Below are 16,958 nucleotides of genomic sequence, written 5' to 3'. Positions count from 1 at the left end.
TTTCAGATTAAGACTCAAAATGTTTCTCAACAACAGAACTAACCTCATCAGAGATAAGGGTAAATCCAGAGGTATAGAAATACTCAATAGTTTCTATTTCATCTCTTTTATGGAGACTTAATTACCTTTCAATGTGGATTGGTATTTAGCAAAGCACAGAAATCTTTTCAGAACCAGTAAGTTCAAGTTATAGAAGATCCACCAGGAAAAGACACTAACTTCAACAAGCGCTGTGTAAGCCTGGAGCTGTTTTGTGTCACTAATCTTAGAGGCTGAATCTAGGCTGATGATAAAATGATGGGACCATTAGGTATAAAAAAAGGAAGACCCTTAGCAAAATGGCTCCTGAGAAAGGCAAACCCTTGTTTTCATACTGTTGGGACTGCTGGGATGATGGTTCATTCGATGACTCTTTATTGGATGTTTAATGCAGCAGGCTAGTGCTAGAGTGTGGGGATACACTTCGGAGCAAACTGACCTTGTCTGGACTTGTTGGGGAAGAGGCGTTGTTTGCCACAAAAGGATGCCACAAATGTGGGGCTGCCGTTATGGTGTGCGAGAGTACCAGGAGACCTCTCTCAGCCTCAGAGGCACTGGGGAAGGTTCCCAGGGGAGGAAATGTCTGATATCACATCTGAGAAGGGAGAGAGTGAGGGGGCTCGACAGGCCGAGGGAAATGCACACTCATAAAATATGTGACATGCTCTATCAAGGGAGCTGAGCTACGCAGCTCATTCTCCTTCCCAGCCACCTGTGCCAGGCAGGGGTGGGTGGGTGTGGGGGCTTCGGGCTTAGCTACAGAGAGGTGACGTCAGGCTGATTTCTACGGCTCAGCGGTAGGAGGCTTTTCAGATCTTTCCCTCCAAACACTAGGCCAGAAGTTTCTTCTGTGTGGAACCTACAGCATCTTTCTGGGTTAATGCTGAACACTGTCCAGAGGGGGCAGCAACTGTCCCTTCTAACAACCTGGCAGGGACACAGACAAGTGCCAAGCGCATATAGCAGGCATTCAATAAATATTTCTTTATGTTATAACTGAAATGTACATAAAATGTTTAAATTCTTAAGTGCCCCAAATAAATTGTTGATATAGGTAGGATACACAACAGAACCAAAGGGACCCAGAGAGGGCCGTGGAGAGCCCAGTCATGGAGAACAGCAGATCAAGGGTTCAACTGGCTCCTCTACTTATCAGCCGTAGGGCCTTGAACAAAGCACTCAACTTCTCCCAGCCTCAGTTTCCTCATCTGTAAATTGGGCAGATGACAATGCCTCAGTCACAGGTGGCTGTGAGGCTGCATGGAGCAAGGCACGTAAAATCTAAGCACAGTGTAGCACATTCTAAATGCTCAATAAATGTTACCTATTATCAAGACTAAGAAAACAGTCAACTGTCAATCTTCACCAGTATTTTTAAATTACACCCACATTTTCAGCAGCTTTTATGGAGACTGAAAACGAAAACCCTCTACTGATTCTTTCTAGGCACACTTCACAAGTGACTGGTACACACTGGATAGGAAATCACTTCCCAGCTACTGTCTGTAAAATATTTTTAATGGGGGGGAAGCAGATGCTTCCTCCAAAAAGTAACATAATACAACTTGCACCCCAACTTGGCCCACTGAAGACAATCTTTCTAAAAGGCTGACGGAGAAGCAGCCCTGAGGACCCCCACCTCTTACCTCTAGCACTTGGAGAACCAGGGGGCTCTGCTGGGCACTCAAGTCACCTGATGCTCACAGCACTGCCAGGAGACTGGAGCCTTTACCCTGTACTGCAGAGGGAACTTTGGTTTATTCAAAGAAGTTAAGTCACCTGCCCAAAGCCACACAGCCAGGAGGCAGAAGTGGACTGTGAACCTAGGCAGCACCTGCCCATTGAGGATGAAGGTCCGGCTATATACCCCTAAGAAGGAAACAGCCTTAAGTAAACGAAAGTGAGGGACAAGTTGTCAGCCTGGGAACGAAACACACACAATCACCTACAAATAATTTTACTGCCCCATAAACGGTAAACTTGATTACAACGATGAAAGGTTACAAGGTAACTGGCAGACTTGGCAGCACTGACTTTGTTCTCTTTTTTTCACTTCCCCAAGGGATCTCCAAGGGCCCAGCACAGGCTATCCCAACAATGATGACTAAGCCTTGAGCGAAGTGCTATGCATCACCATCAGCTCCTTTCCATCGGTGCTGTTCCCGTTAACCCGAGTCCACCACTACGTATTCCCGTATAACAGAGCGGACCAAAGCCCCACAGGTAGCCAGCAGGTTCGCGGGGACTGGAACCTCTCTGGCTGTCTGACAAGGGAGCCCTCGCTGCCAGCCCTGAGAGATAAGGAACCACCCTTTCCTTCTAAAGCTTCCTCTCCTTTCTCAAATCTCGAATAGTACCGGCTGACGCAAGCCGCTGGCTAGGAGGAAAGGGAGGTCAAGCGGATCAAAGCGAACGATGCTGGGGGCGCGGAGACCGCTCTCGCCAAAGTTTCAGCGCAACCGCCCGGTGCCACGGAACAGGGCTCCCGGAGGCAGGCAGGGCGCGCGACCGCCGAAGGGGCGGGAAAGACGAGAGCGGGGGCGGGGGCGGGGGCGGGGGCGAAGTTACCGTTCCTCGGTGGCCTGGAGGCTAGAGCTTGCGACCGCTCCTGTCCCTGCGCAGCTGGCGTCTGAGGCCACTACTACTACGACCAAAACGGAAGTACAAAACCGAGCGCTCGGGAGGGGACAGGCGGGGCGGTCTGCACCGCCCCCAGCTCGGCCAATGCCCGCCCCCCAGGGCGGGGCGCAGCTTGGCGGGAAAGCGCGCCCTGCAATTGTGCGCAGAGGCCGACTTCCCGCGGGCGCACCGGGCACGCGCCCTGGGCCCAGACTTCTAAAGGCCCCGCAAAACCCCAACTTCACACTTTTTTTATGACAGCAAGTTTGGTTACATATGTGCAATCTTAACATTAATAGTACATAGTACATTTCTTATTTACTTTAAAATATGGTTAACATGTATTTTGATTTTCCCTTTCTTTTTTTTTAAGGGGCCCAATATTTTCTTCTGGGCCTGGGGCCTAAACAGACCTTAATCCGCCTCTGACCGCGCCACAGTCACTCCCACTGGCTTGGGGCGGGGGCGCCCGTGGCAGAAATGGCTGAGCGTTTTTGCAAAGTTGGCCGTGGGCACCGGCCTTGCAAAGTTGGCCGCACTCAAACTTGCCGCGCAAAGTGGCCCGGCGGAGCGTGGCGCGCATCGTCCGCTCGGAGCTCCGTCTGCAAAGCTACGCCGGGGTACAGTTTGTGGCGATCTATGAGGCCACGCCGCCCCGCTTACAGCCCCCAGGAAGGTACAGCCTGCAAAACTGGTAGTTTTGCCCAAGGTCACCCCGAGAGCGCGCCCCGCATCCAGCCGCACGCGGCGTCCCGAGCCCCGCAAACGGAACAGCGAGCCCTGCAGACACCCCAGCGCTCAAAGATGGGGCGCCCCTCAGAGACCCACCTCACTTCTGCCGCTGTCCCTAGTCTACACCTTGACTTGGGCCTCTGCACCAGCTGGAGGACCCAGCTCCCATAGCCTTAAAGCTCTTCCCGAACGGACCCTTGAGCCCCGTAAGTGCGGTGTGCGCCCCCGCGGGGGCTCGGCGCGGCATCTGCAGAAATTACCTTCTCCAAGGCGGAGCGCGTCAGGCCGCCGTGCGATGCGCTGTGTTCTGCCAGCCTCAGGGACTTGCTCCCTGTCTTATGAGCGCCGGTCTTCGCAGGGGGCGGTCCGCTAACTCAGCTTCTCAGAGGAAATTTCCGTCTTCAAACACGCAGCGGGCATGGATGTAGCCGGAGTCATCGTGGAATATTATTCAGCGCCCCCAGGTGTCAGCCACTGGATTTGTAGCGTTAGTCTAATGTGAGACAGTGCCCTTGCACAGATGCTGCTTCCCTCCTACCCCAACACACACACACAACATTTCAGAAACATGGATGTTAAAGAGTCCTACAGCCTTAGTCTATTTCGGCTGCTTTAACAAAAGCCCACAGACTGGGCAGTTTATAAACAACAGAAATTCTCATCGCCCTGGAGTCTAGAAGTCCAAGATCAGGGTGCCAACACAGTCAAGTTCCAGTGAAAGCTCTCTTCCAGGCTGCAGAGGACAACTGCTGTGTCCTCACATGGTGGAGGGGCTAGGGAGTTCTGTCTAGCCTCTTTTGTAAGGGCGCTAATCCCATTTCCTGGGGCTCAACCCTCATAATATAACCACCTTCCAAAGGCCCCACCTCCTAACACCATCGTATTGGGTAATAGGTTTCAAGTATGAATTGGGTAGATATAATTATTCAAACTATAGGACAGCCATATTGGAAATAGTGTAACGGCCTGTTAAAAATACTGAGAAATTCAGGATTTTCTGAATTTGCTTTTTAAGGAATTCAATATGACTCCTTTGAGGAATGAAATATCCCAATAGTAAAGCAAATAAGTTCCTCTCTAATTTATGTAATTTATCTATTTAATCTTTGCAGGTTATTTCTATGAAACAATGCTAGTCAATAGATCAGGAAGGGGCCTTAACAGATAACCTCTCTGCTAATTTTATATAGAACATCCGAGGCCCAGAGAAGTTGCCCACATCACAAGCTTGCTAGTGGCAGAACCAGAACCATATTGCCTGGAAAAATAATGAATTTTCCATCCGCAAGACTTTATCATAAATTATAGCATGCAAATGTTAAAATGTGTTGAATACATGAATTCATTGCCGGCTCAGAGAAAAATGATTTGAAGGAAAACTCTTTTTTTCTAGTCCTTTATTGCGGGCTGGTGTGGGGACCCCACAGGTGTCATTGTAAGGATGGATTATCAACATATAAATTTAGTATTGACAAATAAAATTGTGGGTACACGGAAGGGAAGAAACAACTTGATCTTTTCCCTGTCTAATAACTGTAGCGACACTTAGGGTCTAAATGATATTCTTTTCTAACAGTATGTCCTTATGTCTCTCTAGTCTTGGCCCATGCCATTGTTTTATGCTTTCTTTCCATAAACACATGATCAGAGTGTGAGTCTTCCTCCTCACCCTGGAAAAAAAAATCCAAATTCGCTATTTGGATGGTTTCCCAAGGGCTGGCCTCATGGGTACTCCTGGTCCGATCCCCCTGGACCTTGCCTCCAGCCAGCTCCTTTTTGGTCACCAGGCTATTGCTGCTAATACTGGTGAGCCCCAGCCCCACCTTCGTTCACACCTCAGCCATCCACCAGGGATTGTTTCTCTGATCCTTCTAACACAGGGAGGCCAGGTCTTGACTGTACAAAGGACTCCCCTGAAGGATATTCCACAATGAAAAGAAATCAGAAAGTTCTAAAGAACAGATTTCTAGCAAGTTCCACAGGTTGGCACAACCGTGACTTCTTTTCTGTCTAATCTATACCCTCTCCAACAAGGTTTGCATCTCAGCCTGGAGATAAGGAGAAGGTGGGAGGCTCTTCCCTAGACCCTATATACTAGCTCTAGGAATGGTGGCCTGTTATTATGTTATGTTATGTTATTTATGTTATGTTTATATTATGTTATGTTATAATGTTATGTTATATTATGTTATGTTATGATGTTATGTTATATTATGATGTTATGTTATGTTATGTTATGTAATGCTATTATGGGTTGGATTGCGCATCACCCCTGAAATTCATATGCTGAAGTCCTACCCACCAGTTCCTCATACTATGACTGTATTTAGAGACAGAATTTTTAAAGAGGTAAAAATGAGATTAGAGATTTGGACACAGTATGTACAGAGGGAAGACTATGTAAATACCCAGGAAGAAGATAGCCATCTACAAGCCATGGACGAGACCTTAGAAGAAATCAACCATGCTGACACCTTGATCTTGGACTTCTCACATCCAGAACTGTGATTTCTAGTATTCTAGTCTGTGGTACTTTGTTGTGACACTCCTAGCAGACTAATACTTTTGCTATCTGCAAGTATACCAGCAATTGCTATATTTTTTAGAGTTCTCTTTATTTCTTACTAGCCAATCTCTTGTTCAGATCTCTGTGTGGTTTTTCTCTCTCGACTGGACCCAGAGACTCCCCTGAGTCTCTTGGAATGCCTGGAATGAGGCATTCCAAGGCTGCCTCATTGCTGATTCTGTGGTTTTCAGCAGGGGGAATGCCCATTTCTCAATTCTATAGAAATGATTCATGCCACCCACAGTATGTCATCAGTCCCTGGTGCGGGAAAAGACACCCACAGCAGTTGGATAGTATTATTCACACCTGAATAAGACTATCTGCCGACAGTCTGCAGACAGGACTGGACCAATTCTGACCCTGTCCTCTGCCTCCCTGCTCCCCACCAGTCTTCCCAAGAGAACTGTGATCTCTTTGCTCCTGGTGCCCTAGACCAACCTCTCAGACCAGGGGTTGGCACAGTACGGCCTGTGGGCTATGTTTTTATACGGCATACAAATTAAGTATGGTTTTTTTTTTTCTTTTTTGTATTTTTCTGAAGCTGGAAACGGGGAGAGACAGTCAGACAGACTCCCGCATGCGCCCTACCGGGATCCACCCGGCACACCCACCAGGGGCGATGCTCTGCCCACCGGGGGGCGATGCTCTGCCCCTCCGGGGCGTCGCTCTGCCGCACCTGGGGCAGAGGCCAAGGAGCCATCCCCAGAGCCCGGGCCATCTTTGCTCCAATGGAGCCTTGGCTGCGGGAGGGGAAGAGAGAGACAGAGAGGAAGGAGGGAGGGGGGTGGAGAAGCAAATGGGCGCTTCTCCTATGTGCCCTGGCCAGGAATTGAACCCGGGTCCCCCACACGCCAGGCCGACGCTCTACCGCTGAGCCAACCGGCCAGGGCCTTAAATATGGTTTTTACATTTTTAAGGGTTGTAAAAATAAAAGAAGAAAATTGAGATGCAACAGATATGTGGCCCGCAAAGCTTAAAATAGTTATAATCTGACTCTTTAGAGAAGAAATTTGTAGATTCAGTCTTGGACCAATCTACAAATAATCCCATCTCCAAAGCAAATGGTAAATTCAACTTGAGAGTGATTGCAAACCAGATTTAGGTTTGAGGAGAGGCAAAATATTTTTCTGACTTACCTGGCCACAGGATTTGGTGTGGACCTAATTTACACAAACAGATTGCTTGCTGAAACAAGTAAACGCAGGGTAAAGCCTAACCAATTAGACAACCTCACCAACCTTCAGGCTTCCCCAGGGCAAGGAGAGGTACTTGCCTAACTTGGTCACGCCATCTAATGCATTGGCCTCATGACTACACGTAGAAACTTGGCCTGGAAGCCATTAATTCCCCATCAGTGGTTGAGCGTGGAACTCTGTCCCACACCCCTAACCACCTCCCCATAGGCACCTGTAAGCTCCAAAGGACGGGGGTGAGGATGGAGTGGCAGTTCTGACCTGGGAAAGTGTTAGAGCTCCAGACAGGCCCGCCCCATGAATTTCCACACCAACTGTCTAGAGACAGCATTGCACAGTGCGCTGGAGTGTAAAGACAGAACAGAATTGATACCATTAGCCTGAAGAGCAGGACAGTGGGAGCTCATGGCATCTCAAATAAACACTTTTCTCTGTCTACAGTCAGTTTCCTTGGGTGACTGACTCTTGGGGTATCCAATGCCACCTTCCCTTGGCTCGCTGATGCATGTCACCAGGCCCTCTTTAAGTTCTTGTAGCTGTGTCCCTCTGCTTCCCTGCCCTGGGCTTTCTCCCAAGGCTGCAGAAGTGTGTTCTGCTTGTGCAGACAGCTGTACCCTAGAAATGCACAAGAGTTAATGTCCCTGAGAGTAACTAGCAACCAATGGGAGATGAGAGTGAGTTGGGTGGGTAAGTGTCCCGTCCTTCAGTGGGACAGTTCTCGGGCACATTTTACATGATTCTTCAGAGTGTTCCCAGTAATACTGAGCTCCACTTGTCTATAGTGATAATTAGCTCAGAAAATGCCTTTATTAACTCTTCTCCTTTCTTCGCTCACTCACCTAAAACCCACCCTCTTACCTTGTGGTACCACCTCCCAAATAAACTACTTGTACCCAAGGTCTCGCCTCTAGCTTTGCTTTTGGAAGAAGCTAAACTAAGGTAGGCACACAAACACACACACACACACACGCACACACACAAACACACACACACGCACCCCAGCATGAGAGGAACAGCCCCCATCTAACCGGAGGGACAGTGACAGAGTGAAGGGTCAGTAGCTTTCTCCTCTCTTCACACTTGTCATCTCTCTGTAACTTCAATACTATGTCACACCCACGGGAGGGCTCTGGAATTGATTCAGAGCTACGTCGAATTACCTCATACTCTGGATGACAGAACCAAGATACAAACTGATCTTGACCGGCTGAAGTAACGGGGCCACCACCAACAGGATGACATGTAAAAGAGAGAAACCAGGGCTACATTTAAGTTCAGAAAGGAGATCAATTGCCCACATACCAAACACGAGAGTCATTAACGTGAGACAAAAGGCTGTGGAGTTTTTTCATTGATCCCAAGCTCCCCATGAGTCAAGATTTAAAAAAAGCCAAAGCATTGGGCTGTGGTATGGGTAGAAGCTTCCGGATCAAGGATCAAGGCTCTACATGACCAGGCTCTGGCTCATCACCACCGAGCCCAATTCTTGGACTCTTTGCTGATTGGATAGCATATCAGACACTTCACCGGAGTCACTTCAGATCCACTCGGATCTGTCTTAGGGCCTTTGCCTGCTTGTAGTGATCCAGCCTTGGCCGTGGCAACGAGCTCCACGTGGGCTCTGTTTACGTTGGCCATATGGCATGTTTATGTTGGTACAACCAATAGTGTCCTTGGCCTCTGCTGCCCTTGCTTTCTTCCTGTTGCTATTGAGGCGTGAGATGCTTTGGGACTCTGGGCACATGCATAGCATGGATGTGTAGGGGAGCTAACACCCAGTGGGGCAAAACTTTCACTAACGGGAAACAGAGGCTGACCAATACAGCCTTCCCTCCTCTGTTCCTGTGTAGTAGTTGTTTAGATGGCCTCTTGGAAGCTGGAGATCAAGCAATCAATACACTTCATATCAGGTGGTGACTACTTTGAGAAGGATCCCTCATAGCGACTCTTCCTCCTCTGTTACCTGTTCCTTGCTCCTGTTCCCTGGTACACTTCTGAATAAAGCCCTTGTGCATAAGCCTTTGGCTCTAGTTCTGTTTTCTTTTTTCTTTTTTTCTTTTTTGTATTTTTCTGAAGCTGGAAATGGGGAGAGACAATCAGACAGACTCCTGCATGTGCCCGACCGGGATCCACCCGGCACGCCCACCAGGGGCGATGCTCTGCCCCTCTGGGGGGGGGGGTCGCTCCACCATGACCAGAGCCACTCTAGCGCCTGGGGCAGAGGCCAAGGAGCCATCCCCAGCGCCCGGACCATCCTTGCTCCAATGGAGCCTCAGCTGCGGGAGGGGAAGAGAGAGACAGAGAGGAAGGAGGGGGGTGTGTGGAGAAGCAAATGGGCGCTTCTCCTATGTGCCCTGGCCAGGAATCGAACCCGGGTCCCCCGCACGCCAGGCCAACACTCTACCGCTGAGCCAACCGGCCAGGGCCCTTTGGGTTCTAGTTCTGTTTTCTGGGGAACCCAGGTTAAGATAGATGTGTCTGAACCAGTCCTGACAGCCAGATGAGCTCTGTGCTCCTTGGCCAAGGCTCCGTGATGGATGTAATCACTGTAATGGGGGAGGGGCTAGTGCGAATGTGAGGGGTGGGATGAACCCAGGGGAGACCCTGAGCCCTGTCTGTCAAGCAGGTGAGGGCTATCTTACCCCAGTGTGTGTGTATCTTACCCCAGTGATGAATGTTCACTTAAGTTCCTTAAACTGTCCCATTTCCAGTTTGTAAGGGTCACTGCTGCTCACAAAGTCTGATATCTAATAAGTACCTTGTAAAAACCTAAGAGGTGGCATAAGCCAAATTTAACATCTCTCCTTTTGACAAGTCTCGTTTTCACAAGGGTGAGGGAGGACTTGGAGCAGCTGTGGAGTGCCATCTCCCACAGAGAAGTAGCTTTTCCTTCAGGGAACGGTGACAGTGGTGCCTCATCCCCACCTGGATTGGGACAGAGTCCGTCCTTGGATTGTTGGGGCTTCCAGCCCACTTCTCAGGAGAAGGCCTGAGAAATTCCGCCTGGAGCAGAAAGTTCTGAGACCCCTCTGGTCACTTGTTCTTTGTCTTTGCTGTTCTCTTTCACCCAGGCTGTCTCATGTGTCACATGTCAGCGTGGGAGTCTTCCTGAGCCTGGAGTCCCTACTGAGAGTCCCCTTCCCTCCAGGTGCTGAGCCCCACTGTCCACTGTGAGGAGCCTCCGCTGCACCCTCTCCTCACTGCATGGCACCGCGACCCCCCTCACTGCATGGCACTGCGACTTTCCTCACTGCATGGCACTGCGACCCCCTCACTGCATGGCACCGCGACCTTCCTCACTGCATGGCACCATGACCCCCCTCACTGCGTGGCACCTGACCCTCCTCACTGTGTGGCACCGCGACCCCCCTCACTGCATGGCACTGTGACCTTCCTCACTGCATGGCACCGTGACCCCCCTCACTGCATGGCACTGTGACCTTCCTCACTGCATGGCACCGTGACCCCCCTCACTGCATGGCACCGTGACCACCCTCACTGCATGGCACCGCGACCACCCTCACTGCATGGCACCGCGACCACCCTCACTGCATGGCACCGCGACCCCCCTCACTGCATGGCACCGCGACCTTCCTCACTGCATGGCACCGTGACCCCCCTCACTGCATGGCACTGCGACCCCCCTCACTGCATGGCACCACGACCCCCCTCACTGCATGGCACCGTGACTCCTCTTCACCTGCTTTGCAGCCTCCTCCCCCCACACCTGGCTGTCCTAACATGACACAAAAGTACTACTGACTTCTCTCCACCTGAAGACCCCCAACATAACAATCTCCTCAGAGCGTTCAGCCCAAAGGTTGCTAATTAGTAGACTGCCAACCAAATACCGCCCATGGCCTGGCTTTATTGTTTTGTTCCCAGTGTTTTACAGAACAGGAAATTTCGTGTATGGATGCAGATATCTGGCTTTTCTGGAAAAACCAGAATATTGGCCACGCTGGGTACTCATGACAAGTTGGCTGGGGTGTGTGCCATCCCATATGGGCAAGTCTCTACTATAACCTATGACTTCACCTCTGGCCCCATAGGGATTTTGGTGAGAGTATTAAATTTACTTTTTGATTCCACGAATACGTCTTGGGTACTGTTTTCGTGTCAGTTCTTGTTCTAGGCACTGGGTATAGGAAGTGACAATAAGGACCAAGAATCCTGTTTTTAAGGAGGTAAATAATTTAAAAAGGTACAGGCACAATATTTAAGAAATCAGGTGGTGGTCACTGCTATGAAGAACATAAAACAGGGTAAGGGCTATAGCAGGTTGGGAGCTGAGGGATGGGGACAGGTGAGGAGCCATCTTTCCTAGACTGTCTCTAGGAGGTCCGTTTTCAGGTGACGTTTAGGAGCACACTGAGGCAAGGAGGGCTGGCTTCAGAGAACCAGGAGGAGAAGGTCTGTCTTCAGGCCTGGGAGGTGAGGAAATAACAGGCCCTTTTGGAATAATAACACGCAGAGGCCAAAACACTGAGGCTTCCTACCTGTTCTTACTTTTGCATTCTAGCTGAAGCCAAACACAAATCAATACCTTAGTCAGTTTTCAGTTGGCAATATTTTTCATCCGTAAAGCTAAGATTCCAGTATGATGTTTACCCTTCCCATAGAGTGAATCAGTCCTGTTTTATTCCCTATATTTTTGGGAGCTGGCCTTTCTGCTTGAGTCATCTTTGTCACAGAACAAGCTTTTCTAATTTGATCGCCGGATGGGGGTGTGCTGTTGTCCTGGGGTTCTTTTCTTGGGCGATGATCACAGCTTAGTGTGAAACTACTTCGTGCTGCCCGATCACACACTAGGATTTGGTCATCCACATAAACATGGTGCTGTTGTGAGTTCACTTTTCTATTTCGAGAAGCATGTCAGCTAGAAATACCTCCACCTCATTTCCCAGACGCATGCGTGCTGAGCGAGTCGCCAAAATAGCCCCTTGAGTAAGTGGCAGCTTTTAAAACCATCCAGCTGCTGACTTCAAACTAGAAGGTCAGCAAAGGAAAGTGCAAGTTGGATTCTGAGCAATTAAGGCACACCCTTAACCAGAATTTAATAGTGGTCGGGATTTTGGAGGCTTGAACAACTAAGCAGGGGCTTCTCCTTGGATTCCTTGCCTGTTACCTATCTTGTTCTCTCATCGGAGGTCAGGATGAACGTGCAGGCTTGCTCGAGGTGTGGGTATGGAGTGTATCCCGCTGAGAAGATCAGCTGTCTAGACCAGGTCAGTAGACATATCTTGGCCTTTTAGAATAGTAACAAACGTGGGAAGTTGATCTTCTCCCGTATGGAAAAGTGGGTTACCTTGAACTACCAGAAAAAAAAGATGTATTTCTTACCCTTTTTCAGTTCTACTCATTTCTAGCTAAGTCTTTGGAAGTGTCTCAAAAGTCACTCATTTACTTAACATATTGTAGCTGTTTGTTTTTAAATCACCATTTTTTGCCTAACACTCATATTTTTTTTACCCTGCAATATATAAGAATCCTGAGTCTGAAAAAAAAGGCATATTTTGATAAATCTTTTCTATGTGATTTCTAGATATGGCATAAAGCGTGTTTTCACTGTGAAGTTTGCAAGATGATGCTATCGGTTAATAACTTTGTGAGTCACCAGAAAAGGCCATACTGTCATGCGTAAGTGTTGGATCACCCTCCCACTACCTCTTGGGTTTTGTTTATTTTTTTAAAAGTAGCCAACCAGAGATTCAAATCACACACTCTAGGGTAAATACAGGAAATGTCTTCTCAAAAGTTTTTTACTTACAATCACCAATAAGACCTGAAGCAGAATTGTATGCAATGAACAAAAAGATGAAAGTTTCAAATAAGCAAAAGATCAAATTTATCTACTATAACCCCATATCAGCTTACTAAATTTTAAAAATGATTGTATAAATCACTAAATTTTAAAAAATGACTATAAATTACTGAATTTTAAAAAATGACTGTACTTTTAAGATAAGTCATTAAATCACCTTGGCTAAAGTACATTTCTAATTTTGGTTTCTATCAATTTTTTGTAGCCATAACCCCAAGAACAACACTTTCACAAGTGTCTATCATACTCCATTAAATCCAAATGCAAGGAAGACTTCAGGAGACATCTATGGGGTAAGTCACTTAATTTTGAATTTCAAAATAGCTTTTCAATAAAGTTTCTTAGCTGAGGTACCTATTCAGTTTTTAAGTGTGTGTCTAGATCTGAACCTGCCCATTTTTTCTACATACATATCAAAGTGCATTTAAGTAACAAATACTGCTATTGGTCCTATAATAGTATAGGGGCCAATACTCAGGATAACCTAGCTTGAATATCTGAAGTCCTTGTATCCAGAGTAATCTCTCTGGGTTCCTTAGCTCCGGACACATTGATGACAGTTTATACAATTGGGCCCTGTACGTACTAGGTGCCTGATACATGAAACAAAGTTCCTATGGCGAGGAAATATCACAAGAGCCTTTCTTTTCTTTCCCCCATAATTATTTCGGTATAAGTAAATTGAAAACCACTCTTTCAACACTTTGAAGTCTCTCCAAATTCAGTAGCGTTTAAGATTATTTACAGCCTCTCTTTCCCCTTGGGATAGCAGTAGGTCAAAGATATATCGATTTAGAGGTGATATTGGGGTAGAAAAGGAAGCCACGTTGATAAACCAACCACTTGTGAAAAACCAGCAGTGGAGTTTCGTCAGAGAACTAGCTATTGATTGAATGCTGCATTTGTAAAAATGATGAATCATTTAACTTTTCTCTCCCATGACCCACAAGAAGTTTTGTGGGATGGAGTCACTGGCTTTCTAAAATTAGAAAATTGTACGTGGAATAGAAGGCTCTCTAGTAACCTGCCTTCCTAATGTTACCTCATTTCACACGGACTCTCCTGCGTGTGTTGGCCATAGTCCTCCTCAAGAAAATGTGCATTATTAGGTCAAGCTTAACTTTATCAGGTGGCTTTCTACATATGCTGTCAAGATTGCTTATTTTGCTAAGTACTTTGCATTTATTAGCTGAGGTGTATTACTTTTTAATAGCTTAGATAACATTTACTGCACATTTTTTTTGCTTGTTTCATACACATTGTAGTCCGATAAAGTGAATGCTATCAGTATCCCACTCTACTGGTGAGGAAATGGACGTTCAGATGGTTGCTCATATATCGTTGATTTCTGAGGATCCACGAGCCTTGAGAATTCACAAGCAATCTTAGATTACTGAGGGCAGCTCCATGAAATGACAATCAGTACTGGATTAGCTCAGGCTTAAACCAAGGGCCAAACATGCTGCTAGGTTATTTATCTGCATTATTTCATTTACTTTTCACAAGAGCCCTCTGTGGGAGTATCGTATTAAATTTGGGGAGGTTGGGGCTCAGAGAGGTTAAGCAACTTGCCCAGTTTTCCCCAGCTGGTTGAGTGGGTACAAATCCAGATCTATGTGGAATGCACATCCTAACCTGCCCCACTGGCTTACTTTCATGTATCCAGAGGGTGACAAGCTCCCCAGAAGGAAAAGTGCTTTTTATGTTTACGAACATCCAGATGTTTCTATAGTTGTGTAGGTAGGCAGAGCTTGACGATGAAACGCAGGAGACGTGCTTATACATCAGACTGCCATTTGTATATATTACACTCTCTACACAAAGATTCTTACCCTACTAGTAGCATTGAGGGCTTTTTCTCCCCTTCTTCCTACACGAGAACAGTCACAAATCTCATGAAAGATCTCTGGGGAGACAGACACTCCTCAGTGCTGGATTTGTGCTGCGGGAGGGGGACCTCAAACATCGCTTCCACTCTGTTTTGGTCATGTGGTTCTGATTCCTTAAGTCAATGGCTCTCAAGGAAGGCAATTTTACCTTGCAGGAGACATTTGATGATGTCTTTTTTGATTGTCACAACTGGGAATGGGGTATTAGGTACTATTGGCATCTGGTGAATAGAAACCAGCTTAGCTACTAAATACCCTTTCAATGTACAAGACGTCCTCACACAACAAAGAAAGTCTCAATGTCTGCAGGGTTGCCAACAGGAAACACTGCCTTTGTTACATGATGTTCGTGGTAGCTTCTCAAAATCCAAGGGAAGAGTGTACAAACCTCTTTCAATTTATAACTTTAAAAATATGCATATGGAAGCTGCATTATCAAGCTCAGAAACTCATAGAATTCCTGGGTTTTGAATCTGGCTCTGACAACCCAATGAAAAATCTTAATGAGCTCACTTCTTTTTCCTGAACTTCCTTTTTCCATTCTTTTTTAACAGAGACAGAGAGAGAGTCAGAGAGAGGGATAGACAGGGACAGACAGACAGGAATGGAGAGATGAGAAGCATCAATCATTAGTTTTTTGTTGCGACACCTTAGTTGTTTATTGATTGCTTTCCCATATGTGCCTTGACTGAGGGCCTTCAGCAGACCGAGTAATCCCGTGCTCAAGCCAGCGACCTTGGGTCCAAGCTGGTGAGCTTTGCTCAAACCAGATGAGCCCGTGCTCAAGCTGGCGACCTTGGGGTCTCAAACCTGTGTCCTCCGTGTCCCAGTCCGACGCTGTATCCATTGTGCCACCGCCTGGTCAGACTCCTGAACTTCCTTTTTTATCTATAAAATGCTTGACTTAAATTTCAATTTGTTAAAATTGCAAGTTTTGAGGCTCCATTGTAGACCTCATAAATCACGGCAGCTGGGCTTAGACCTAAGACCTTCTGGTTTTTCTTTTCGGGCTAGTCCTTTTTATGTTCTCTTTAAGAAATCTTCACCTATCCTAGGGTCACAAAGGTATTGCTGAGATGTCAGATGTCCCCAAATTGGTCTACACATTCAATGCAATCCCAGTAAAAATCCTAGGGTTTTCATAGAAATTGACAAACTAATTTTCAAATTGATATAAACATACAAAAAATTCAAGAATGGCCAAGAAATAGCGAAGAGCAAAGTGAATTTCTTAGGTTAGCAGATTTCAAGACTTACTACAAAAGTAGTGGTAATCAACACAGTGTAGTTTTGGCATAAACACAGCCAAAAAGACCAGTGAGATATAATACAAGGTCCAGGAATAGAGCTGCTCATATGTGACCACTTGAATGACAACAGAGGCACCACTGCAATTCAATGGAGCAAGAACGATCTTTAAATAAATGGCGCAGGAAGGATCGAATATTTGCATGGAAAGAAAACGGACTTTGATTCCTACCTCCCATTTACACACAAATATTAACTGAAGGTATACCACAGATCAAGATGTTAAAGGTAAAATAAAACATGAGAGAACCTTTCTTTGAATTTAGGAAGCCAGCATTTTAATAAGCTCCCTGGGTAATTGCACACAGACTAAAGTTAAGAATCATTAATGTAATATCTAGTGTTTGCTGAGGTTAACCTGAATTCTTGATGTTGTGTGGTAAGCTCATGGAGACTGGGTCTTTTTAATTGCGCTGCAGAATAGAGCTTTGTACACAGAAGGTGCTTTACATGCTGAGCTTTGTACACAGAAGGTGCTTTACATGCTGCTCATCTGCTGGAACAGCTGGAACCACGGAGAGATGGAGAGTTCACTGTGTGTGTTGCAGTGCAGTTAAGATGCTTTGCAGTTGAGACTTGGGGAAATCCTCCCGATTTAGCTATAGATTATTTTCTTCCTCTGTTCTGATGGAAACATTACTGACAACATCTTCATTGTGTAGATTGACGAGCAAGAGGATGGTCAACGGTTTAAATCGGTTTTTCAGTGGGACATGGAATCCAAGGATGGGATGACTGCACCCAGTGGGCAACCACTGCTGAATGAGGTGAGTTTCAAGTGGGTTTGA

General features: G+C 46.8%; 2 protein-coding genes across 16 annotated transcripts in view; one reads left to right on the top strand and one right to left on the bottom strand.

Annotated features, from left to right (window-relative positions):
• The window catches only part of CASP7 (caspase 7), a 36,556-nt gene extending 32,863 nt beyond the window's left edge, over positions 1-3,693 (bottom strand). The window contains exon 1 of one of the 3 annotated variants that reach the window (XM_066239396.1): positions 3,651-3,693. The gene's annotated coding sequence lies outside the window, so the exon portion shown is untranslated. Of the gene's footprint in view, positions 1-1,685; positions 1,818-2,607; positions 2,742-3,650 lie in introns of those variants that run through there. The other 2 variants (XM_066239394.1, XM_066239395.1) reach the window with 2 other exon arrangements.
• An 8,424-nt stretch (positions 3,694-12,117) lies between these two features.
• NRAP (nebulin related anchoring protein) overlaps positions 12,118-16,958 on the top strand; it is a 71,926-nt gene continuing 67,085 nt past the window's right edge. For 10 of the 13 annotated variants that reach the window (XM_066240333.1, XM_066240328.1, XM_066240327.1 and 7 more), the window contains exons 1-4: positions 12,119-12,377; positions 12,695-12,789; positions 13,179-13,266; positions 16,833-16,937. In XM_066240333.1, the coding sequence (XP_066096430.1) occupies positions 12,306-12,377; positions 12,695-12,789; positions 13,179-13,266; positions 16,833-16,937 (360 nt within the window). In that variant the 5' untranslated portion in view covers positions 12,119-12,305. Of the gene's footprint in view, positions 12,378-12,694; positions 12,790-13,178; positions 13,267-16,832; positions 16,938-16,958 lie in introns of all 13 variants that reach the window. The other 3 variants (XM_066240331.1, XM_066240324.1, XM_066240322.1) reach the window with 1 other exon arrangement.

This window comes from Saccopteryx bilineata, chromosome 7 (genome assembly GCF_036850765.1).
Source record: "Saccopteryx bilineata isolate mSacBil1 chromosome 7, mSacBil1_pri_phased_curated, whole genome shotgun sequence".
Taxonomy (NCBI): Eukaryota; Metazoa; Chordata; class Mammalia; order Chiroptera; family Emballonuridae; genus Saccopteryx; species Saccopteryx bilineata.
This window is presented reverse-complemented; position numbering and strand designations above follow the sequence as displayed.